Source organism: Jaculus jaculus, chromosome 1 (genome assembly GCF_020740685.1).
Source record: "Jaculus jaculus isolate mJacJac1 chromosome 1, mJacJac1.mat.Y.cur, whole genome shotgun sequence".
Taxonomy (NCBI): Eukaryota; Metazoa; Chordata; class Mammalia; order Rodentia; family Dipodidae; genus Jaculus; species Jaculus jaculus.
In genome coordinates, this window is record NC_059102.1 from 293,967,943 (window position 1) to 293,995,356 (window position 27,414).

Consider the following 27,414-nt stretch of genomic DNA (forward strand, 5'->3'; position numbering starts at 1 on the left):
AAATAAACAACTCAATTTACTCTCCTAAGTTCATAAAAGTAGAAATCAGCTTTTTTTAGGTGCTTTCTCTATTTAATGATACTTTTATTTAATCCTTCTGTTTTTATTTATTTATTATTTTTATTTTTATTTTTTTGGTTTTTCGAGGTAGGGTCTTGCTCTAGTTCAGGCTGACCTAGAATTCATTATGTAGTCTCAGGGTGGCCTCGAACTCAGAGATGGTGGTGACCATAGTGGAATGTCCAGCACTCAGGAGACATCTCTATTACAAGCTGAGAAACCACTTCAGAAGAGATGGTGGAAAGAATGTAAGAGCCAAAGGAAGGGAGGGATGATTATAATATTGTCTTCCAGACACAACATGGCTGTGATATTTATGACCTCAGTGCACCTGACCCTACCTACACTACCTACCTACATAAGAGGAAGGAAAAAAATGATGGCACCAAGGTAGAAGAGAGACTACTTGAAAAGAAGGGATTCAGTAGTGGAGTACAGGGGAGAGGGACAAGGGAAGGAAGTTGGGGGGGGGATTATGATCATGGTAGATTGTCTATACATATGAAGATTGTCAATAAAAAGGTTTTTAAAGACAATTTTCAAAGAGCCAAAATGTGGATGGTATTGTGGTCAGCCTGTGGGAACTGATCTGTGTGAATCTGAATGGAAGAAATAGGTACAATATTATTAACATTGTGCTATGTTCCAATCGTTGTCTAGGTGGCTCACATACAGCAAATTCAACTTTCATGTAAGGAAGTTCATATAAACATCTTCTGGATTTTTTTTAAAAAGCTGAGACCTGGAATATTCACTCCTGTCCAAAGCTAATATAGCTTATAAATGTCAGAATTGTGTTCAGACCAATTCCCTATAAATCTAAAAGCTATGGTACTCTCCTCATTATTGCTTATAACCTCCAATTCTATCCATTTTTGGAAGGTACTTAAATGTTTTAAGCCAGAGAAAGTGCTTTCACATAAATTTTTCATCCATTCACTTAACAAGCATCAATTAGGTGCCTACTATGGGCTGTGCGCTGCTATCCCTCATAAATGTGCAGAAAAGTAAGTTAGCCAGAGCACTGCATTCACAAGCATTCAAGTTAATGCAGCTAAAGAACAAGAAACTATAAGGCACTATAATGCCATGATGGGACTCTTATCAACTGCAAAGAGAGAAAGAAAAGACACACACAGAGAGAACATTTAGCCATCAAGGCAAATTGAGAAAATAACATCAAAAAAGGATGGAAATTTGCAGAAAAATGGATGGACCTGGAAAGTATTATACTAAGTCAGGTAACCCAGGCCCAGAAAGCCAAGCGCCACATGTTCTCCCTCATATGGGGATCCTAGCTACAGATGACTGGGCTTTTGTGTGAGAATGAAAATACTTAGTAGCAGAGGCCAGTAAGTTGAAAAGGAGACATAAAGGGTGGAGAAAGGAAGGGAGGAAGATACTTAATAGGTTGATATTGTATATATGTAATTACAATGATTGTAATGGGGAGGTAATATGATTGAGAATAGAATTTCAAACGGGAAAGTGTGGGGGTGGGGAGGGAGGGAATCACCATGGGATATATTTTATAATCATGGAAAATGTTAATAAAAATTTAAAAAAAAAAGGATGGATCAAGGTTAGGAAGGTGGCTCAGTGGATAAAACACCAGCCATGCCAGAGTCCCTAAGTTCATATCCCAGACAGTAATTTTGTGAGTGTGGTAAGACTTTATATTTAAAACTGGCTGCCCCTTGAGATTTCTTCAGTGCCCCATCCTTTCTTTTTAAATGAGAAAACAACAACCACAACAAGTACTTACAGCTGAATATTTGGTTCTCGTTCAAGGATCTGTAGCCACTGTACTTCAGGCCTGGCTCTATGGCTCAGGCCTGGCTCTGTGGCTCAGGCCTGGCTCTGTGGCTCAGACCTGGCTCTGTGGCTCAAGCCTGGCTCTGTGGTTCAGGCCTGGCTCTGTGGTTCAGGGCTGGCTCTGTGGCTCAGACCTGGCTCTGTGGTTCAGACCTGGCTCTGTGGCTCAGACCTGGCTCTGTGGTTCAGACCTGGCTCTGTGGCTCAGGCCTGGCTCTGTGGTTCAGACCTGGCTCTGTGGCTCAGGCCTGGCTCTGTGGTTCAGGCCTGGCTCTGTGGCTCAGACCTGGCTCTGTGGCTCAAGCCTGGCTCTGTGGCTCGGGCCTGGCTCTATGGTTCAGGCCTGGCTCTGTGGTTCAGGCCTGGCTCTGTGGTTCAGACCTGGCTCTGTGGTTTTGGCCTGGCTCTGTGGTTCAGACCTGGCTCTGTGGTTTTGGCCTGGCTCTGTGGTTCAGGCCTGGCTCTGTGGCTCAGGCCTGGACTATGAAGCCACCACTTTTTCTGTCTCTGCTCACTGGATTGAATGTCTCTGCCTGGGTGCTCTATAGCAAGGAGTTCTATCCTTCTTTCATTAGTGCCCAGTGCTTGGGAATACCCACTCTGTGGTTCTCTTAGTAAATTAGACTACTTCTGGACACCCATTTGAATTCCTGCCTCTTTTTGTTTTCCATATCTCTCAATTCTTCCTTAAAAATAACTTCTCCTCCCACCTTGATAAGACATTATTCTTTCCCCACAGTGTTTCGAGTCTCTAGTTGCCATTTTTCATGTCCTTGGTCAACTTTGAAACAATTCAGATTTGTTCTTGCATTGCATTTATCCCAGTTTAAATGAATGCTTTAAGGCAACAATGAGTTAGTTTGTAGTGTGGCCTCAGCATAAGGGTAAACAAGAGTGGGAAGATTGCGCTGCTTACTGAAGACTTTTCATCAGGCTATTTGCTGTCTTTGTCACTGTTTTTACTACGTACATATGTTGTTGATTCTCAGAAATTCAGTAAAATTGTCATGTTTCCTATCGTTGGCAAGTACAAGGCGTACAATGAAACATGTGGCTCTGAGCCTTGGGTCTGTTCTTTTATGATGTCAGAGAAAACACCTCTAGTCCTCAGAAACTGAAATCCTGTCACTTGAGAGCTCTTCTCAGTGAAAAGCATGATCGTACCGAGGGAGTTGTTTATCCATTTCCTTATTCATTCCTTTATTTATTTGCTCGTTCATTCAACAAACATCTCAAGGGAGAAATGACGTAACTAGTTCTTTATGTTAGGTTCTTTATGTTAGGGACTTATAGTGCACAGAATATCAAACAAGCAACTGGCATATAGAGATATATACAATATAATAAACATATATAAAGAAAACCCAGAAGGGGGGAGGGAAAGAAAAAGAAGGAGGAAGAAATGGAGGAAGGGAGAGAGACAGAGAGAGAGAGAAAGGAGTGTTACAGTTTGGAAGTGAAAAGTCTCCCACAGACCTGTGTTTGAACTGGTCCCCCCACTGGTGAAGCTGCTTGAAATGTCTTCCACAGGCTCATGTTTGGACACTGGTTGCTACTGGGAGGATGGGGAGACGCGGGGGGAGTTGCGGAACCTTTAGGAGGTGAGGCCTAACTGGAGAAAGTGGGTCACTGGAGGAAGGACCTTGAGGCTAGCCCAACGCCCCTTCTTCCCTGTTCAGCAAGGTAACCAGCTGCTTCTGCCATAGCCTCCACCATGCCTTCCTTTCCTGCGGGGATGGGCTGTATTCCCATAAACCGCGTGCTACAGTAAATCCTTCCTCCTGTAAGTTGCTTCTTTTGGGTGTTTGATCACTGAAATGCAACCAATATAGAGGGGAGAGAAAGAGGGTGTGGGAGATGAGGGAATGACATACACAACGAAGTCTTGAGGTTTGGCACAGTGGATTACTCGCTTGCTTGAGAGAGACAGGGCGACATAGCTCAGGCTTGCCTGGTGGCACTCACCATCCTCTGGTCTCAGTCTCCGGAGGGCTGAGACTACAGGCACCTTCGCAGCGTGGTCATGGGAGATCAGGCGAGCTCTGGAATCTAAAGGATGCACGGGCCTCGGGCAGGTGTTCTAACAGGGAGAACAACATGACACACAAACGCACTGCTGCTGCCAATAACAAGTCAACAATTTTTTGCACACACGTGCATGTGCACGCGGGTGCATGTGTGCATGTTTGAGTGTGTGTAGTACATGTGCTGTGGTGCTGTGCCAGCAAACTTTGCACTGGAGAGATGTGAACACACATCTTCACTCCAGCGCAGATGGCACGCCCAAGGGTGACTGCGCCAATACCAGTTTGGTGAACCAATAAGTTCTTGGGGTTACTTCCAGAGCAGGGTGCGGGACTGCTTACAGAAATGTGGAGCCCTCGAAGCAGCCGTACCACAAAGACGTCTCCTCCCAGCCCTGATGAAGCCCCCATGGCTGCCTGGAGCTCCCGACGCCGGGACTACCTCGATGGATGCTCTTCCTTCCTTCAGCCTCACAGTGAGAGCTTTCCTACAGAGCATGGGGACCCCACTCGGCGGCACCACTGGGGAGTCTCACCCCGTCCTGGATGATGAACCCCCGACAGCTGCTTAAGTGAAGCTCGCTGTGTCAGGATTTCCCCTGTGGATGTTCTTCCCTCAGCCTCGGGGTGAGGGCTTACTGACAGAGCATGAAGACCCCAAAACAGCACTTCAGTGAGGCTCACTGCCCCTTGATCTTTTACCCTCTACACACTCTATCTTCCCTTGAGGCGACAACGCCGCATGTGTCACAGCATCCAGCTGGCACAGGGAAAGCCTGAGATCCCAGGTGAGGGTCTCCTTCCCACACACCCTTCTCTCATCAGTTGTCCTACATGATTTTGATAAAAGTGACAACAGTCATTTACTGCTTCCAATGGGGAGGCGTCTGCTATACGACCGCAGCGCATGCACACGTGTGTGAGGATGCATGAGCCCTGTGCACACCGAGGCCAAAGGAGAACATTAGGTGCCGTCGTCTATGGCTCTTCCACATCACTTCCTTGAGATGAAGCCTCTCACTGAACCCAGAATCCTTGCCATCAGACTGACTTCCAGCAAGCCCCTCAGAGCCTCCTGTCCCTGCTCCCCACAGGACTGAGGCTGCAGGCATGCACGGCCACGCCTAGCTGTTTTCACGGGTGCTATGAAATCAAACTCAGGCTGAATCAGGCCTTCTCAGGGCCCCGTGCATATACAGCAAGCACTCTTACCACCTGACCCATCTCCCCAGCCCCAAGAAGGCAATTTTTAAAAAAAATTTTTTGTCCATTCTTATTTATTTATTTGAGAGTGACAGAGAGAGAGAGAATGAGCACACCAGGGCTTCCAGCCACTGTGAACAGCTCCAGACACATGTGCCCCCTTGTGCATCTGCCTAACATGGTCCTGGGGAATCAAGCTTCGAACCAGGGTCCTTAGGCTTCACAGGCAAGCACTTAACTGCTAAGCCATCTCTCCAGCCCAAGAAGGCAATTTTTAAAGCACATTAAGCATTTCCTCACCCTCCAAAAACTTCACCTGAATTTTCCCTCATTTACAAAGTTCCCTAAGATTATGAGATAAACTTTTCTCATCAAATAAAATAGACAAATATGTCAGGTGTGAGATTACAGGGCAAGAGTGTCTAGTGTGAATATATAATAGAAGAAAGGGTGCCCACTCAATTATATTCACTCCTCTACAGACCCCAGTTCAATAGTTCTCAATCCCAATATCTTATTTCTCATTATGAATAAGTCTTCTTTACTTATGTCAGAATTCACGCTTCAAAGTATTTTCATGCATTAATAACTTCCTAGGAAGTAAACTTCTATCCTTTGCCTCATATGAAAATGTGGGCAAACAAACAAAAACAAGAAGCTCATTTAGAGTCATGAGGGAGACCCAAGTTTTGTCATCAAACCACAGTCTCTAAGTTTAACAAAGAGCTGGCTCCTCAGAATTCCATACACGACACTCCCACTGCTTGTCCAAACTATCATCCAGTTTTTAAAGCTCTCTCTCTTCCTGTCCCTGGGATGAGTATGATTTAATGCCCAAAGCATGAATGATGAACACATTGCTATTTCCTTCTCCAAGAATGTGATGTTACAATGTGGGGCCCCATTCCTGAGCTGGATAAGGAGGAGGAGGTCCTATGGCCTGGCTCTGTGCAGGCAATTACTACTCTCCTTTCACACAGAGAACGTCTTTGCTCCATAACTACAGAGAATATTTCTCTTTTTTGGTGGCCTTCTCACAAATACAAAGTGTTGCACACGTAAGTTCAGGACTCAGTGCAGGACCCAGTGCAAAGTCAATCAGCAGCACCAAAAATAATAAATAAAACCAGCAGAGTTTGTGATATCCAAAAGTGCATCAGATGAGTTGCCTGTGGCCACAGGCATGACATTTTGGTTGATGTTATAATTTAGAAAAAAAGAAAAAAAACACGACCACTAAATTATAAAAATAATTCACCCACTGATCAAGTTATTTCAATCCATGTCGAACAGTAGACCAGTGTGTGTGGGCTTATGTGTGCAGTAAAATTAAGATGGAAGGACACGGTGTTGAGGACAGACTGTCTAGTTGAAAAGAGAAAATTACTATCTTGAGAAAAAGAGCAACCACAAATAATGCCAGCCTAGTGCTGACTCCCTGGTGCAGAAAGAACACAGCCAGACTCGTGTGAGCGGAGTGGACTGAAGCATGGGAGGCGGTCCACGCAGGTCTAGCAGAGAACTTCCAAAATCAAATCTGACCATGTCACTACCCTGCCTAAATCCTTCCATTGCCTACTGAGTGCCCACAGGAAAGTTTCCAAATATCTAAGTTCCCTCCCAGTGCCAGCTCTTCCCATCCCTGCCCCACTATAGCTACTGTAAAATCTAGGTCTTCCTAATGTTCCCTGTCACACAGATTTCTTTCTTCTGGGAATTAAATCCAAGTCCTTTCAACAGTCCTGTTTCCCGAGTTGATTTCTACCTTTCCCATAAGAACGACCTTAAGTACTACTTGCTAGAAAGCTTGCTTTCCCTGCCCCACACCTACATCAGCAAACCTCCAGATGTGCAGGTCAGAACATTCATGCCTAAGCTAGATTACACTCTCTGCTTTCTAAATACCTGTGGAGAAATGAATTGCAACATCCATCACAATGTACTGCAATTATCAAATTATTTATTTAACTCTGTCTCATTTAGAGATCATTGGCCAAACTAGATAATATTTGGCCTTGAATTTTGTGACACTTATTTAACCACCCACCAAAATTCAATTTGTTCGTACCCTTCCATAGTATTGGATTTTACTAAGGGCCAGCCCAAAAAGAGACTAAAACACCCCAACCCCTCCTTCCCATCTATGTGGATCATGGGACTAGTTCTCAGTGACAAAATGTAAAACAACACATTGCAAAGCACGCCTGGAGATTCCTAGGCCCTACAGGACACACGAGGTACAAGAAGGAATAGAAACGAGACCATGTTCTTGAATTACAGTATGGCGAAAACCAACTTTTGCTCCAGAGCCACCTCGACATTATCGTGTGACTGGGAATTAAACATTTATTGTGTTAAGCCTATTAAATTGTGGGCTATGTTCTACAGCTCTGTGTTATTCTAACCAGTGTAGGTTTTATCACCTTAGGGCACAGAAAGCACAATGTGCAAAGACCAACAGAGAGAATATATGGGAAATCTGCACCGCAGAAAACTGAAACCTAAATGTCAATTCCTCAGCATTGAAGTGAGCCATTAGCAGCAATCCTCCTCCAATACAACAAAAGGAAAGTTGGTGCTGAATAGGGGTACAAATGGTATTCACCCCACCACACACACACCTGAGAATTCACTACCACAAGCATACCCATCCACAGGTTTCTGTCCTGTGTTCACACTGAGTAGTATGAAAATAATCAAGCTAAGAACTTATATTCAAGTGTCTTTCAGTTGATAGCATTCCCAGATATAAATACAAATTCTCTCTGGACAAAATTCCTTTTGGTCTGAGACAAATAAATTCAGTTAAAGTCACAAATACACATAGCAACTTATGCAAAACCTGACAGGAAGCTTAGATAGTAGAATAAGACACAAGGCTTTTTGAATTACTGGACAGAATAAAAACAATTATATTTAATATCATTAGAAAACAATATTATAGCATCTCATTTGTTCCTACATGTCTTAACTGTGAATGTAAAAAATTCAAGGCCTCAAGTGATTTTTATGCAGGCCATTTTTTTTACAGCAGACCTTGCAGCAAGCAACTTTGAGGGATACAGAAATGTCACCCTTAGCTAACCACAGCACAAGCTTGCTTATTGCCTTCTATAATATGACAAGATCCCTGCCAGTTCTTCTCTTGTGTAGGCATCTGTCTAGGCTCACCTTTTTCTATCCCGAGGAAACAGGGACATAAGAAGCCAAAACAAATGTAGACAGTGTGGCTACTGCTTTAACTGGGTAATGAAATCTTTGACTTTGAGCCAAGTGTCATGTCTTCTTTCAATATCTACAAAACTGTGACAAGTGAGCTTTCAAAGAGGGTAAAATCTCAGACCCTTCCCAGTTTTTGACAAGTATGTCCTTAACAGTAAAAATAGGAATAGAAGCCGGGCATGGTGGCGCACGCCTTTAATCCCAGCACTCAGGAGGTAGAGGTAGGAGGATCGTATGAGTTTGAGGCAACCCTGAGACTACAGAGTGAATTCCAGGTCAGCCTGCGCTAGAATGAGACCCTGCTTCAAAAAAAAAAAAAAAAAAAAAAGAAGAAGAATAGAAAGCAAGAGACAAATAAATAATAACAAGATTTGAAAAGAACTAAAAGAACTTCTAGAAGTAAAAATATAGTATCAACGAATTGGAAAATAATCAAAAGACAACACAAAGAATAAAACATAGTAATTCTGAAGGTTAAGGTTAAGAAACATGAACAAGAAAATATAAATTTTGTTAGTTACAAAAGGAGAATGTAGCAAATTTGGAATTAATTAAAAAGTTGTAGAGGAAATAAAAATAGTAGAGATTTTCCAGATCAAAGAACACACAAATTCACATATTTATGTAGTATATGAGAGAGAGAGACAGAAACAGGGGGAGAAAGATTTTTTACTGTTAGCCCCTCAGAAAAATCAATACTAATGGACAAATGAAAGCAGCTTCAAATAGAATTGAGATGCAAAAATAACTAATAAAGAAAGTTTTTATTTTAGATAAAAAAAAACAAATTAGGGCATCTAACAATTCTAAGAATTGGCAAGTGTATATAATATCTACTACTATAGAACCATTAATTAGTACCACAATTTTGGAAAATCATCTGATAAATTTTCATTTAAAATAAAACTTGTGGGCTGGAGAGATAATTTAGCCTAAGGACCCAGGTTCAATCCTCCAGGTCCCATGTAAGCCAGACACACATGTGTCTGGAGTTCATTTGTAGTGGCTAGAGGCCCTGACGTGCCTATTCTCTCTCTCTCTCAAATAAATAAATATAATTTTAAAAAATAGAAGCTGAATGCACCCAACTCAAAAGTTCATCTGTTTGTTAGCACTCATGGTGCTGGAAGGTGCTATGGGAGCTGCTTGGAGATTATGGTCACCAACAGCCTAAACAAACAGGATCCTGTAGGCTATAAAATCAACCAGACAGGCAAGAGGTGCACTCTGGTAAAATAGTGGCACACAGGCTATGGGGATAATGAGCTGCTGTCTGTTTGGATAAGAGGCTTGTTAAGTGGGAGGTAATTCCTACCTAGTATTGAGAAACAAGTCAGAAGCCTAGGGCATAGAAGGTTATAGACCCTAAGGGGAAGCTTCCACTGTTCTTTGGCTAATAAGAGAGGTTGTACTCATCACAAAGATTTCTTTTTAAAAAAAAAATTTATTTGTATTTATTTATTTGACAGAGAAAGGGGAAGAGAGAGTAAGAGAATGGGCATCCCAGGGCCTCCAACCACTGCAGACGAACTCCAGATGCATGTGCCCTCTTGTGCAGCTGGCTAACATGGGTTCTAGGGAATTAAACCTGGGTCCTTTAGCTTTGCAGGCAAATGCCTTACCTGCTAAGCCATCCCTCCATCCCATCACAAAGATTTCTAAATGCCTAAGTTTATCCTCTTTGACCCATGCTCTATCATTCTTGGTGAGAGAATCTGTTTCTTACAGATGGCGATGAATCCCAGGGAGACCCGAGACCCATCAAAACGACAAAAAGAAAAAAGAAAAGAAAAAGAAAAAGAAAGCTGACTGACTCACATGAGAAGAGTCATCTCTATCACACCTGCCAGGGCCCAGGATACATTACAGAGAAAGTGGCAGATTAAATATGAATGCTACTCTTACTGCTAGCCTGAGAACTTCCTCTAGAGAGACGGTGGTAAACCCTGAGGAGACTCAAAATCCATCAAAGCAGAAAATCAGAGGCTATATCAAGAACTCAACACCAGGCTTGGAAACATGTAAGAACTGCAGGAAGGAATACTGTGAGGCACTTGTACCCCACTCCCCAGACTGATTGGTGTTTCATGACCCCACAGTGAGCACCAATAACCCCAAGAGGAGGGCCCTCAGTGGAATGGGGGTGGGGGAGAGGAAACATCACTGTATAACCCAGTGGAAATATGATCATTATTACTCATATAATAAAGCTATCAATTATTTTAAAAAACACCCAAAAGATGTTAAACTGGAAAAACTCTTACATATGGGTTTGTATACATATGTTTATACTAACACAACCTGCCAAAGTTTCCTCCTGCCACTATAAGTATCATTATTCTCTCATGTAGGTGTTAAGGGAACTCTTCTATGACACATATGAGAAAATAATATTTCTGCGATTTACAAGCTGAGGACCAAACTCTAAACACCTTCCTAAGATGTATCCCCCGAGGAGGCCACTCAGAAAGCAGCAGTGATCTCTGCGTCATTCACTAAGTGCTCAGTGTTTTCCCTGTCACATTCCCACACCACGCCATGGTTTTGAAGTTCTTGTTTCTGGACCTCTCTGAGAGGTCCTTTCCCATGTACTACAACCTCTGGCTTTCATTTCTACTTCAGAAAAGACAGGATAAGCAAATCTCAAAGCAAGTGACATCAGGACTTTCCCAAGCGCAGGTTAGCAACTCCATTCTCATTCCCAATCTTCCTGTTACAGGTTCTCATTCAATGATGTGTTAGGGAAGTGGTTCTTTAGTATCTTATCATTATTGGAGATTTATCTCAACACACAATAAGAATAAAAAACCATAATTTATAATTTCCATTGAAGGAATAAGAAGAGTCTCTCCCTCTCTCACACATGAATATTGACTTGTTTTTGAAACTTCAGTGAAAATAGGCTAGAGAAAAAAAATCACAGAAGAGCAGCCTTACGAGAGAAGACAATAAAAGGATGTCTTCATCTATGCAACTGGTAATTTCTGAGGCCATAGGGCAGACTGTATGAACTTCAGATCAGTACTTTTAAAAACATTTTATTTTTTATTTATTTATTTAAGAGACAGAGAGAGAGGGAGAGAATGGGCATGCCAGGGCCTCCAGCCACTGCAGACAAACTCCAGACACATGTGCCACCTGTACATCTGGCTTGAGTAGGTTCTGGGAAATCAAACCTGGGTTCTTAGGCTTCTTAGCCAAGGACATTACTGCTAAACCATCTCTCCAGCCCCAGATTATTATTCTTAAGACCTGATTGTCTTGCTATCTCCTTTACCCGAATCTCTGTGTAGTCATTAATGTCCAAGAGACGTACCTCAGACTCACTGTTCTAGGCACGACTGTGATTTGCCAGAAAGAACAGACATGCTAAGCTGGCCTATGGTACCGGCTACACAGGAATTATAGTCTCAGGTGTAAACAAATCCATCATTGCACCAATTATGTGACTTAGCACTGTCTTACCTCCTCTGTCTTTAAAACTTCCCATATTCGAGCATGATCTTCCACCAGCCAATGTCCTGTGCTTTCTACCTTGGTGGAAATTTTGACTTTAGACACCACTTCAGTAGACTCTCCCACAGGTTTCTCCTCCATCTTGAAAGATGCAGACAGGAGGCATTACGGATCTGTACAGAGGAATAAACAGTGACCCAGATTGAAATCTTGAATACCATGAAAAGAATTATAAGAGCAAACTATCATACTTGACTTGTGGATAGTAAGACCACAGAAGACAACAGTAAAAATCAACTCATAGCCACTTTTCATATTATAATCATGATGAGTACTTTAGTGCAGGTTTCTGGAAGTATAAAGACACATTTTAAAGCAAAGCAGAAGTGTCATCTGCCTATTACATTTGTTATTTTGCTCTGGCCGCTAAGGAAGAGAAGTGGAGATGTGTGGATGAAAAGCAAGTCGGATTGGTCTTTCCATATGCTCACATCATTGGTACTGTACAAGAAACACTGGCTACGGCATCGGGGCTGTGCTCTTAAACATCCCCTGGGCACTTGTGGACACTGGGCATATACAAACATCCCCTGGGCACTTGTGGACACTGGGCATATATAAGTAATTCAGTAGTTTGCTTTTCACACCCAAGAAGCTTAAAGCCCAAGACAGAAAAACAGTAACCAAGTATTATCATAACAATATGTTGAGTGAAATGCCACAAGAGCTTTTCCAAACTGTGATGGGAGACTATGAGTCCTGATTGATAGAGCACATGCCTCACTTATACAAGGCCGTGGGTTCAAGCCCCAACACCACCAAAAAGAAAAGACTATGCAATGGAAGCAGAGGAAGAATTTTTTTGGAATTTGTGGACTTGTTACTTTCTTAGACTGTGATCTTATTGGACATTGCTGTAAGAAAAGATTTAAAAAATGATACTGACTCCATTAGGTCTGTTTCCTTGATATTTTTCCAAATGCCACTGGTTTTCTCAGAATCTCATTGCATCTTGCCTGGCTCAATTCCACATTGTCTTAATAAGTCTTCTTGCCGCCATTCAAGTCCCCATGAACATATCCTTCTCAGGGTGATCTTTTTTTATTTTTTATTTTTTTTACAAAAAGCAAATCTGGTTTCTTTAAGAAGTATTAAATAAGCTGGGCATGGTGGTGCATGCCTTTAATTCCAGCATTTGGGAGGCTGAGGTAGGAGGATCACTGTGAGTTCGAGGCTACCCTGAGACTACATAGTGAATTCCAGGTCAGCCTGGGCTAGAGTGGAACTCTGCCTCAAAAAAAAAAAAAATATATATATATATATATATATACAGTGTTAAATATTCTTTATTTTATGCCTCACTAAAATGCCTTTCAATAAGTAAAAGGCAGTGTGGTGATTTGAATGTATGTCCCCCAAAGACTCAGGTATTTTATTAAAGCTTGTAACCTGGGTCTCCGACTGCCTAGCTGGAGGAGGTGTCACTGGAGGTGCATCCTGGGGCTCGGCCCTAAGGGGCATTTGGGGCCGGGTCTGATTTCCAGCCCAAAGGTGTGCAGAAAAGTTTTGAGCCCTAGGGTCCTGCTTGCTGCAAGTTTGTGCTGCTGCTTTTTGTTGCTGCTGGCTGATTGGTTGCTTCTCTGCGTGGATATATGGAAGCAGCTCCTTCCACCACTGAGAAAACTTCCCCCTGGGTCTGTAAATTTGTGTCTGATCTGGATATTCATCACAGCAACACGGAACTGACCACAAGAGGCAGCATCTTTATATAGAGAGGATTCTAACTACATTTACATAGTAAGGAACAAAAATGTTTAAACACTGGGGGAAAGTTTTTCTTCATCGTCTTTTTTTTTAAAAAAAAAGTTTTTTGTTTATTTGTACTTATTTGAGAGTGACAGACAGAGAGAAAAAGAGGCAGAGAGAGAGAGAGAGAATGGGTGCACCAGGGACTCCAGCCACTGCAAACGAACTCCAGATGCATGCATCACCTTGTGCATTTGGCTTATGTGGGTCCTGAGGAATTGAGCCTCAAACCAGGGTCCTTGGGCTTCACAGGCAAGTGCTTAACCGTTAAGCCATCTTTCCAGCCCTTGCCTCCTTATTTTTAACCATCGCCTGTAACTGGCTAATGAACACAAAACACAAGCGGGGTTTGATCCATTCTAAGACAATAAAGAAAAACTTTTCCCCAGTGTTTAAACATATTCATGTAACCAGTTACATAAGTCTAAATATAAAACCAACCTTTGGTAGGGTTTACAGTGCCATTCCTCATCTTTGTAAAAAGCCGAACATTCTAATCAAGTCCAATCATGTCTTTAAAAAGGAAGACACAAAAAATAAATAAAAAAGGGAAGACAATGACAGTATTTACTAACTTGGAATTCTTATTTTTAAAAATGATCACATTCATTTAGTAAATGCAGTTTTACTTAAACCAGCGCTGTCCAACAAAAGTTTCTGTTAGCCATTCATGAGCTGAATTGTGCTGTATGAAATCAATACAATTATGATATGCACTAAAAGCCACAAAACCGTCTTGTTTGGTAATGAATGAGGTAGTGGCTTATTTATTACTAGTAACTTTTTAAAGATAAGCGACTGAGTCTGCCCTTTCTTGACAACTTTTTAATATTTTATTTTTTTATTTGAGAGACAGTAAGAGAGAGAGAAGGAGGTAAACAGAGAGAGAGAGAAAGAGAGAGAATGGGCATGCCAGGGACTCTAGCCACTGCAAATGAACTCCAAATGCATGTGCTACCTTGTGCATCTAGCTTTACGTGGGTATTGGGTAAGTAAACTTAGGCTTTGCAGGCAAGCACCTTAACCACTGAGCAATCAATCCAACCCTGTCCTTCCTTCTTAATGCTAGCCAAGATAATGCTGTTCCCAGGATGTACTCAGATTCTCCACCAGTATATTTTGTCCGCGGGTGATGCCTTACTTGTGTTGGCACGGGTGGTGTAAGACTCCATTGGTCTGACCTGTCTTCCTCTTAAAAGACCATGAAAAGCGGATCCAGTCTTGTGTTCACCTCCCTTTGGTGTGACACCGAGAACACTCTTTAACTCCTTTTTATTGCCAGCACAATGAGCGTTACTAATCGGAAACCAGATGTCCTGTGCTCTCAGCAAATCTGTCAATGATGTTCTGCCTGCCTAAAAATGTTCCTGAAGAATAAAATCCAAACTTCCTTACATAGCTTTACATGTGGGTCCCAGACACATCCAGGAGCTTTAGTGTGTGACTTGATCTCTCCAACCCACACACCCAAGAGATTTAAAGGCATCTCTCATTTGTGTCCCTCTCTATGTATTCTGGGAAGACTTCTATTGTGTCAGCCATAACACTTCACCGTATTTACTTATTTTAAACTCCATTTACACCTTGTAGTTTTGTAAGTATCTTGCGACTGGAGATGGTGTCACATTCAGAATAACTACCAAATAAATGCCAGATGAATGCTGATCCAATCTTTTGGCAAACCATGAGAACCCAGCAAAAAGAAGGTAGCCATTTTGCTAGTAAGTTCAAATAACAGGCAGAAAAGTCAAGTGATCTCCCCCTTCTCACCTGACAGGCTTAGTGAGCAAGTTCTGAAGCAAAAGGACAAGTCTATCAGGCACCCCAAGCAGCCAGTATTGCAAGTGGAACTGCTCATTAGTTAACAACAGTTTTTGTGGGAGTTGTATTTAGGGAATTAAGAAGATTTGCAAAAAGTGGGTCTTGGGTTCAGGTAACCTGCTGCCCAAATCAAAGTCAGTAGAAAGAGAAATTACTAAGAGGGACAATGATTCAAGGCACAGTCACCTTTCTTTGTTTCTTTTTTTGTTTGTTTGTTTTTTGTTTTTCGAGGTAGGGTCTCACTCTAGCCCAGGCTGACCTGGAATTCACTATGGAGACTCAGGATGGCCTCAAATTCACGATGATCCTCCTACCTCTGCCTCCCGAGTGCTGGGATTAAAGGTATGTGCCACCACACTCAGCCACAGTCACCTTTCTACAGTGGGGTTGCTTCTCTGCCTTAAGGCCTCACACACTCTTTCTGTAAGCCATAGAGAGCAAGCCCATCTGCTTGTGCACAGAAACCATGAGGAAAATGAAAACTAAGCCATCATGAAATACTTAGAAATACCAAGTACATATGAGGCTGCAATTGGGAATCTGCAAAAAACAGAACCTACATAATTAATAGTGGACTTTTTTCTGAGTGAAAATGCTAATAAATAATGCTGACACAGTCACACAAGGAACTAAACAAAGTAGAGGCAAAGCATGACAAGAAAAAAAAAAAAAAAAGAAAGAAAATTAAAAATAAACAGGCAAAATGGAAGTAGGCCAGATTAGTAGGGAAGGAAATTCCATTGTTGTTACTAGAGAATACTGTAAACAACAAATAATAAATCAAAACAAAGCAGGGAAACTACAGAAAATGGTTTTGGCTTAGCCGCCACATATCATGGAAATGTAACTGGAGAAGTAGACAAATGACAAACTCTCGGAGCAAACAAGAGAACATCTGCGTGCGCGTTGCACCCCAGCGACCTCACGGCTTTGCTCTACTTGTCTGCCCGCAGCTGCTCTCTCGCGCCTGCAGTGTGGGCGAAAGTTGGCACATTGTCAGTACTGGAGACTGAACTTCGCCGTGGACTGACTTCCCACTGGCTGATCCTTGCCCCATTTGGGAAGGAGATGCAATTCTGAGTTGGAGAGAGTTCCAAAGCACTTGGAAGCGGAGGAGAGACCCAGAGAGGCAGCCAGCTTCGAGGTTCTACAAGCATGTGAAGATCTTCCACCCATTCTTACACTTGAGGCCCTTTGATTCCTCCTATGGATCTACTCAATCAAAAGAGAAATCACCCTGGATATTAGCCATTGTGCTGTATATTGTCTCCTTCCTATCCCATTTACACAATAATCTTACAAGGTGATTGTCATTTTAGCACAGTGGAAAGTGAAAATGAGACCCCTTTGAATTAAGGAACCCCACTACCCTGCTAGGAAGCTAGAGTTTGCCAGTTCATCACCTCCCCAGCTAACAGGTGAGTTTAGGAACCTGCTGGCTCCTTCTCTCTCATCCCTGGTGGAGAGCAGCCTCCCTCTCAAGCCCCTTCCCATGTATCTCTGTCTCCACTTGACACAACAGGGACCCCTTGAGAGAGGGACAGAGGTAGTAACAAGCATTGATCCCAGAGATGCAGGAAAGGTTCAACATACACGAATTGTCAACTGTAATACACTGTATCAATGGACTGAAGGACAAAAAAAACAATCACACAATCATCTCAACAGATGCAGAAAAGGCACTGGGCAAAATCCAACATCCCTTCATGATAAAAGTCCTACAGAGCCGGGTGTGGTGGTGCACACCTTTAATCCCAGCACTCAGGAGGCAGAGGTAGGAGGATCACTGTGAGTTCAAGGCTACCCTGAGACTACATAGTGAATTCCAGGTCAGTCTGGACTAGAGTGAGACCCTACCTTGAAAAAGAAAATTCCTACAGAAACTGGGAATAGAAGAAACATATCTCAACATAATAAAAGTTATTTATGACAACCCTACAGCCAATATAATATAAATAGGGAAAACTTGAAACTTTTCCACTAAAATCAGGAACAAGACAAGGGTGTCCACTGTCCCCACTTTCATTTAATATGGTACAGGAAGTCTTAGCTATAGCAATAAGGCAAGAAACACCCATAAAAGGAATACAATTTAGAAAGAAAGAGATCAAATTATCATTATGTGCAGATGATATGATTCTATACATAAAATGACCCTAAAGACTCTACTAGCAAACTGTTAGAGCTGATAAACACCTATAGCCATGTATAGCCAGGATAAAAAAAAAAAATCCGTAGCCTTCCTATATACTAACAACAACATGCTGAGGATGAAGTCAGGGAATCACTCCCATTCACAATTGCCTCAAAAAAATAATAAAGTACCTTGGAATAAACCTAACCAAGGAAGTGAAGGATCTCTACAATAAAAATTTTAAAACACTCAAGACAGAAATTGCAGAAGACACTAGGAAATGGAAAAACATCTCATGTTTTTGGATTGGAAGAATCAATATTGTGAAAATGTCAATTTTATCAAAAGCAATCTACACATTTAATGCAATCCCCATTAAAATTCCAATGGCATTCTTCACAGAAATAGAAAAAAAATACTAAAATTCATTTGGAAGCACAACAAATCTAAAACAATTTTGAGCAACAAAAATAAGGCTGGTGTGGGCTGGAGAGGTGGCTTAGCAGTTAAGGCACTTGATTGCAAAGCCTAAGGACACAGGTTCAATTCCCCAGAACCCACATAAGCCAGATGCACAAGGTGGCATATTTGTCTGGAGTTCATTTGCAGTGGTTGGAGGCCCCTGCATGCCCATTCTCAATCTCAATCTCTCTCTCTCTCCCTTCCTCCCTCCCTCCTTCCCTCACTCCCTCCCTTCCTCTCCCTCTCCTCTCTCATTCCCTTTCAAATAAATAAAATATTTTTAAAAATTAAAAAGTAAAGCTGGTGCTATCACCATACCTGATTTTAACCTATATTATAGAGCCATAGTAACAAAAACAGCATGGTACTTGCATAAAAAGAGACACAAAGATCAATAGAACAGAATAGAGGACCCAGATGGAAGTCTGGAAAGCTACCACCACCTGATCTTTGACAAAATTGCCAAACGTGCTCATTGGAGAAAAGAGAGCCTCTACAACAAATGGTGCTGGGAAAATGGATATGTATCTGTAGAAGGATGAAAATAGATCCTTATCTCTCCCCATGCACAAGAATTAAGTCCAAATGGATCAAAGACCTTTATATCAGATTCAAAACTTAAAAACTTCCAGAGGAAAAAGTGGGAAATCATTCAACATACTGGCATAGGCAATGACTTTCTGAATATAATCCCAGTTGCTCATGAAATAAAATCACTAATCAACCACTGGGGCCTCATGAAATTACAAATCTTTTGTACAGCAAAGGACACTGTGAATAGAGCAAACAGGCAACTTACAGAATGGGAGAAAATCTTTGCCAGCTCTACATCTGACAAAGGATTAATATCCAGAATATGCAAATAACTCAAAAAACTAAATAATAAGAAATCAAACAACCCAATTTTAAAATGAGCTATGGAACTAAATAGTTCTCAAAAGAAGAAATACAGATGGCATGTAAACATCTAAAAAAATGTTCTACATCCTTAGCCATCAGGAAAATACAAATTAAAACTACTTTGAATTTCCATCTTACTCCTGTCAGAATAGCTAAAAAGAAAAAAAATGACAATAAATGCTGGTAAGGATGCAGAAAAAGAGAAATCCTTCTACACTGTTGTTGGGAATGTAATCTGGTACAGCCACTATGGAAATCAGTGTGGAAGGTCCTGTGATTGCTAAAAATAGATTTACCATATGACCCAGCTACACCATTCCTAGGCATATATCCTAAGTACTCTTCTCACTACCTTAGAGATACTTGCTCAACCATGTTTATTGCCACTGTATTCACAATAGCTAAAAAATGGAACCAACCTAGATGTGCCTCAAATGATGAGTGAATAATGAAAATGTGGTGTATTTATACAATGGAGTTCTATTCAGTGGTAAAGAAAAAAATTATGAAATTTTCATGGAAATGGATGGACCTGGAAAAGATTCTACTTAGTGAAGTAACCCAGGCCCAGAAAGCCAAACATCACATGTTCTCTCTTATATGTGGATCCTAGCTACAAATGTTTGGACTTCTATGTGAATTGGAATAAAACTTTATAGCAGAGACCAGTAAACTAATAAGGAGCTATAAAGGAGAGAGGACAGGGGATGGTACTGTATATGTGTAAGTAGAAGAACAGATTACTGGGGGTGGAAAAGTCTAAGTGAAGTAAAGAGAACAGATTGAGTAAAGGAAAGGTGAGCAGAGGGTTCATCAAAATTTAAGAGAATACACATTAGTCATATGGATATCTACTTTTTTGGACCATGGAACACTCAGAAGCCATAGATTGCTACTAGGAACTTTTCAGTGCCAGGGATGGGATACCTTCCAGTGAGTTGTTGGCCAGGGAGGTCCCTGATGCCCCCAAAGGATTACAGGCCATTGCCAAGGCCCTTGGTTTTCCACCAGGAATAGATGGTAAGACCCTACTGCTGAAGGTTTCACATGCTTGAGCTGCAAAGTCACTGAGAAATCCTGAACCAAAAGCCTCCTCCATGTAGACCAGCTGACAGAAAGCTGGAAAAAGCTACATTGCATGAAGCTCCATGGGAGAGAGAGAAATCACCAATGGAGATAAACAACAGTGGACACTGCAAAACTTAAGTTTGGCCAGCCAGGCCAAATGAGCCAATGGGTGCAATAGTGGCATGTATGTTATGGGGGAAAACAACCTCTCTCTAATTGGACTGGGGGCCTGCTCCACAGGAGGAAAAACATGCCTGATACTGAAAACCTACAACAGAGGTAGTCATGAGCCCTAGGGGTATAACATCTGCTGCTGTCTGGCTGAATGTATATACTATGATCACCAAACTGCCTGGTAAGCACTTCTCTTAATGTTCACACCCATATATTAATGCTAGTCTCACTTTTGGTTAGAGAACCTCCTCTTTTCAGATGGTGGTGACCTTGGGATGACTCAAAAGGCACCATGGTGCTGAGAAGAATTGACAGAGGAGTGCTTCAGCACTGCAATATCTCTATCACACCTTCTAAGGCTCAGGGTCCATTGCAGAAGAGGTGGTGGGAAGAATGTAAGAGGAAGGGAAGGGCAAGACTTCTTACAATGCACTTTTCCAGACACAAATGGCCTGGGTATCCATGACCAGTACCTGACACTACCTACACAAAACCATAAAAGGAGGAAAAGATGATGATATAAGAATAAAAGAGAGAATGATTGAGAGAGGAAGGGAATATGGTAGAGAATTGGAATTATGAAGAGGAAAGTGAGGGAGGAGGGAATTATCATGGTTTATTGTCTGTAATTATGGAAGTTGTCAATAATAATAAGAAAAAAGAGGGGGATATGCAGAGGGAGGGGACATTCACCTAGAAATAAATTATTCCTATTTTCTTCACTGTCATCTCAACTTCTGATCAGGGCTTTATAAAAATGCCACCAACCTGTTTAGTCACACTGAGCCTCATGCTCAGAATAGCCCCATGCTTAGCTGAATGCTCTGCTGAATTTCCCTGTTGTGAAATTCTCGGTTTTTAAACAAGGGGACCTTCTTCTTCATCTTGGACCAGGCCCCATGAGTTATACAACCAGTCCTACTGCTGATTTGCTTTTTTTTCTACAATTATAAACTTTAATTTTATGTTTTCTTTCACAATTATCAATGCATTATAGTTTTCCTACTGATTATCCTTAAAAAAATCTAGAAGACTATATGGTGAAATGTTTTGTTATAATTGTTAAAAATGGGGCTGGAGAGGTGGTTTAGCAGTGAAGGGTGCTTTCTCCAAGCCTGCTGACCCAAGTTCAATCCCCAGACCCCACATAAATGTGAACAGGGAGTGGCGCACATGTCTGTGAACCCAACATGCCTATAGCAATGTGAGCGGAGACAGGAGTCTATTCAGCAGCAAAACAAGAAAGACCCTGTTTCAGTGGTGGGGCAGGGGGGAGGGACTGGAGAGATTGCTTAGTGGTTAAGGTACTTGCTGGCAAAGCCAAAAAACCCAGGTTTGATTCCCCAGTACCCACATAAGCCAGATGCACAAGTTGTCGCCTATGTATGGAATTCATTTGCAGTGGCTGGAGGCCCTGGCACACCCATTCTCTCTCTATCTGCTTCTTCTCTTCCTGCCCCTCTCAAATAAGTAAATAAAATATTTTCTTAAAAGAAGCACTGTTTCAAAGGAAGGTGGAAAAACCAAACAGATCAAGGTTATCCTGTGACCTCCACACACGTGCTGTGGCACGTACACACACACATAAAATAAAAATTTTTAAACTTTAAAATTAAAACAGGAGGCTCATTTGGGCCTTTCTCTGAGGTGGTGTGTGTCTTAGAGTGAAGTATCACCTTTTTTCTTAAGACATGGGGTCAAGCCAGCTTTTATGCAAATACCACTAACCTGAGCAATACCATCAGACAAGACAGAATCACTGTGAACCTCAAAGGCACAATCTTCTCCTTAGGAAAGAACATAAAATATCTTAAGCCTTATTGAAAACCAGTTCTGCATTTGTCAAAGTACTGAGAACAAGTGACTGTTGAGTGATCAGCCTGAAATGAGACATCTCTATCACTCCCTCCATGGCTCAGGAGACGCTGCAGAAGAGGGGTGGAGGCAGAGCTGTGGAAAGCTATCTTCTAGACACTCATGAGTTCAGGACAGCAGTGCTCAATAGCAGGCCTGTCAACACTGTGACCCCGACGGCAGGGGGTAGTTCATGAGCACTCCCAGGTCAGAGTTATTGACAATGATTGCTAGAGGAGGTAGAGTCTTTTTCTTCAGTGATGTGGCCATTGGTAAATTTCTGGTGCTCCAGTAAATAAGTTCCATCCCTGGCTGGAGAGATGGTTAAGTGGTTAAAGACCAGGTTCGACTCCCCAGTACTCAGGTAAGCCAGAAGCACAAGGTGGTACATGTGTCTGGAGTTTGTTTGCAGTGGCTGGGGGCCCTGGCGCACCCATTCTCTCTGCCAGTCTCTCTTCTCTCTATTTCTGTCTCTGCTTGCAAATAAATAATATTTTAAAAAATAATAATAATCTCCATCTACACTCAATGCAAGTAGTCCTAATAATTCAGTGGGTCACAAAAGAATTTTAAAACAGATCAAAGTACAAGTGGGCCTACTTGGAAAGAGAAGGGGACAAAAGAAGCTAATAAGAGGTGACTATGAAGAGAATATATTATATGCATGTGTAAAAAATGTCAAAAAGGGAAAATCAGTTTTGAAAAACTTTTAACACAAAGTACCTGATACCTACAAACAGAACAATTAAAGCACTGAAAGGCCAGAGTAGCCTTAAAGCAGGGAGTGGGCTAGGGGTATAGACAAAGGCAAATATGGAATCAGATAACATACAGCAATTTTTACAATAATTAAAATTGAAATTAATTGAGAACTTTCTTCTAAACATGAAAGAGTTATAATTGTACACTGTCTCCATGGCATGAAACAGAGGGATGGTAAAATGGAAATACATGTGTGATGAGTGGAAGAAAGAAATGAAAACAAAGAAATGACTTGCCCTTAAGAAAAGCCACTAAAGGGTGTCTCAAGTCACCTTGCCTTCAACATCACCAAAGTTGCAGTTGTTTTATTTTTTCTTTTCTTTTTGTTCTTTTCTTTTCTTTTTTGTTGTTTTTTGTTTTTCAGTTTTACAAGGTAGGGTATTCACTCTAGCCCAAGATGACCTGGAATTCACTATGTAGTCTCAGGGTGGCTTTGAGCTCATAGCGATTCTCCTGCTGCTGCTTCCAAAGTGCTGGGATTAAAGGCATGCTAAAGTTAAGTAAAATCTGAAGATTGGGCTATTGAAAATTATCAGTTGAGGAAATTGATAGTAGTTAAAAACTTGTGGGCCAGGCACAATGATGCTCACCTTTAATCTCAGCACTCAGGAGGCAGAGATTGAAGGATTGGGTTACACAGTGAATTCCAGGGTAGACTGGGCTAGAGTGAGGCCCTGCCTCAAAAAAAGTAATTGTGAGCCTGGAGAGATAGCTCAGTGGTTAAGGTGTTTACCTACAAAGCCAAAGGATCCCAGTTCAACTCTCCAAGACCCACGTAAGCCAGATGCACAAAGGGGGATTCATTTGCAGTGACTGGAGGTCCCAGTGTGCCCATTATCTTTCTCTCTCCTCTCTCTCTCTCCTTCCCTTCCCCTCTTTCTCTCTCTCAAATAAGTAAATAAATAAATAAAATATAAAAAAGTAATTGTGAAATAACCATCCTGACAGGTTTATTACCAATGACAAAGTATGCATTACATAAAGGTATTTGTTTGAAATATATACTCTTAATGGCAATATATTCTCCTTAAACTACTTGCTAATTCTATACTTATTATATATTATTTATAATATATTATCTTAATATTCTAGTTCTATTCTTTCAAAAGTAATCATTGGCTAGAGGCTGTCACATTTTCCATGGTGATAACAAAAGTCTTAGTTGAAGGCCTCATCCCCAGAATGATCACTAAGCACCTACGGTCAATGATTCTCAGAGGTTAATCTTGAAAATCTAAGCATTCAGTAGCCATCTAAGAACATAAAAATTTGCTATTATTGGTGTCCTTGATATTTGATAAAAGTTATCCATTAATCCCACAGACTGGTAACCTCTTTGTAACACGGCTTTTAAAAACATTCAAAAAACAATATGGAGACTCCCGAAAAGCATGAATATAAAGTTACCAACAGACCCAGTTATTCCCTTACTGGGCATTTACCTTAAAAGCTCCATGCATTAATTCAGAGATATTTGCTCAACCGTGTTTATAGATGCTCAATTCATAATAGCTAAGAACTTGGATGAATGGATAACGAAGATGTGGTATATCTACATGATAGAATTTGACTCAGCAGTAAGAAAAAAAATGACACAATGAAATTTGTAGAAAAATGGTCAAACTTGGAACAGATCATACTCAACGAACTCACACAATCACAGAAAGACAATCTCATAGACTCACTCACCCGCGGTTCCTAACCTGGATCTGCCCGAGTTGCTGACACACCTGAATGGCTTCTTGAGGCCTGGACAATAGGGAGGGTAGGGCTTGGGAACAGGGAAAAGGTGGGGGGTGGGGGACACAAAACTGAACCCAAATTGAACTTGTACCATAGAAACCTATATTCTGGAAGATAGACTAAAAGGTTGAACCCTCAACAGGACTTTAGAGGGAACGCCTGAAAAGAAGGACCCTGGAGAAGGTGGGATGAAGCCTAACCTTAAACTTCTCTATTTTTTTTTTCTTTTACTTTTCCCTTGGCAGTGGCCTGTAACTAACTCCCAGTAACATCCACAATGAGCTGCTGATCAGAGAGACTGAGACGGTCTCCCCAAAACAAGGCAGACCTCTGTCAGAGCACTTGATTACCCAGGAGAGGTTAATGGTAAGACCCTAGTGCTGAAGACACCCATATGCTATTGGCATGGAACATGGAGAAATCTGGCTGGAATCTGGAAGAGAGCCAGTCCCTAGACAGTTAGCCCATCTAGTGCTGGAAGATGCTATATGAGCTACTGGGGGAAAGTGGCTGACATCTGTAGGAACAACTCAAGATCTAAGCTTCTCAGAAGCAAACAACCTGATGTGATGATCACGCAAGTGCAACAGTGGCACACAGCCATGGTGTGTAACCAAATGCTCCTGAATTGGCTAACAGATTTGCTCAGTGGGAAGGAACCCATAACTGGAACTGGGAAACAAGTCAGAATCGTATCTAGATAATGATTTTGTTTTCTATTATCAAGCTCCCACTGATCTTGAGCTATAAGAGGGACTACACCCATTAAATTCTCTCTAAACTAATAATGGTTATTCCATTTAACCTGTACTGACTTCACTTGCTGATGGAGAATCTACTTTTCTTTTTCAGATAGGAGTGGTGCCTGAGGAGATAAACGACCCAGTGCACTCCACCCCGGCCCCAGCTGAAACCACAAAGGAACTGGGGAAATGAGCAAGAGGGCTGCTTTCTTGGTGAACCTGATATCAGCACAAGGGTGAAGGAGATAGACACTGAGGACACTCAACTCCTACCAAAGCAGAGATACAGAGGCTCCTAAGAGCCCATCACTGAAGTAGACTTAAAACACACCCAGCATGGTTCATGGAATTTTGCAGAAGACGGGGCAGAAAGATTGTTAGAGCCACAAGTTGGGACATTACGCACAGAGACATTGCCTCTCCCCATAACTGACAGCTGCCCCCACAATGCACAACTCACAACCCCCATGGGGATGACCTGAATCCCCAACAAGGAGGGCCCCTTTGGAAAAGGGGCAGGGATGAGGGAAAGGATGGCACCAGCATGTGTTGTTTACATACTAAGTATGTCCATAACTAATAAGAATAAATTTAAAAAATAAAATAAAATAAAACATTCCAAGGCATAACTTTATTCAAATCTCTTTATTTTATTAACCCCATGCTAGATTTTGATAACAATCTGCAATTATGTTGAATTTGACTTCCTTTCCTAAGGTAATGAATAGGGCATGAGACATCTATCATCAGTTATTATCGGTTTCTACTCCCTCTCCTAACTAAATAATATTTTGGGGGAAAAAACAGTGTTTACTATTCAGAGTCCTATTGGTCTGATATTTTCTGCCCTTCTGTATTAGGGTCAGGCTTCTCTTTGCCCCTGAAGAGTCCATTATATGTATTAATAATATAAAAACTTTGTTTTGTGTCCCTTATACACATAAACTCTTTGCTTGTACATGATTTTTTTTATTTTTCAAACTCAACTCAGATTTCTTCTAATATTGAAAATGTCTGGCACTAGCCATGACATGACAATTTGTCTTTCTACCATTTCTGTCCTCCTACCCTTCTCCTCCTCATTCTTCTTCCTAATGAGCCGAGGCCGTGTCCAGATAAGACAGGCTTGTTTATCTTCTGTTGTCTTCAGCTCTTCTACCAATCAGGAATAGTCTGCATTTGAGTTTGACCAAAGGGTCCAGCGTTAGTGCAAAGCACAGAGGACGTCTACTCAGGAGACATGAGTTCAGGTCATGAGGCAACAGCTAATTCTCTGCACAACCCTTTGGCCAAGTCATTTCACTTTTCCTAGCCTCGGTTTCCTCATTTTGATTATGAAGGCTGCTGAGACCTTAGAGTTGTAAAATAAAGTGCTTACTTCCCACAAATGTGAAAGTAAAACTAGTACACCCTGAATTCTTTTTCATCTGAAGGATTTATACTGCTATACACAACAATGAAAGTTCATAATTCTGCCAGTCACTCATATTTAGTCATTAGTTCTAATTCCCAAAAGTTAAGCAAAGTGTGTGTATATAGTGGTGGCACACGTTTATTTTTTATTAACAACGTCCATGATTGTAAACAATATCCCATGGTAATTCCCTCCCTCCCCCCGCTTTCCTCTTTGAAATTCTACTCTCCATCATATCCCCTCCCAATCAGTCTCTCTTTTATTTTGATGTCATCATCTTTTCCTCCTATTATGATGGTCTTGAGTGGTGTCAGCAAAATATTTTATTTAGTTATTTGGGTACATCAGGGTCTCTAGCCACTGCAAACAAACTCCATATGTATGTGCCACTTTGTGCATCTTGCTTTGTGTGGGTACTGGGGAATCGAACCTGGGTCCTTAGGCTTTGCAGACAAGTACCTTAACCACTTTATCCATCTCACCAGCTCGGGAGTATAATATTTTAATAGCCAACTGGCCTCCATGGATGTAATAGCTAAGCTTTGGCTATTCAAAGACAACTCAAAACTCCATGATAATTAGCCAATCATAAGGTTATTACTGCTTTGTAAAGTTGGTTTTTGAACATACCAATATGCAGCATCTAAATCCTGACTCAGTGACAGAATTCTCTAATCATGACTGTCATTGGGGTCTATAAACTGGAGGCTCCAAGAAAATCTCAAAGTACAACTTCCAAATGTACAATATAGA

At 41.5% G+C, this 27,414-nt stretch overlaps 1 protein-coding gene across 2 annotated transcripts in view; it reads right to left on the reverse strand.

Annotated features, from left to right (window-relative positions):
* The window catches only part of Rgl1 (ral guanine nucleotide dissociation stimulator like 1), a 294,134-nt gene that overhangs the window by 158,750 nt on the left and 107,970 nt on the right, over positions 1–27,414 (reverse strand). For both annotated transcript variants that reach the window (XM_045146643.1, XM_004658715.2), the window contains exon 2: positions 11,790–11,953. In XM_045146643.1, the coding sequence (XP_045002578.1) occupies positions 11,790–11,921 (132 nt within the window). In that variant the 5' untranslated portion in view covers positions 11,922–11,953. The remainder of the gene's footprint in view (positions 1–11,789; positions 11,954–27,414) is intronic.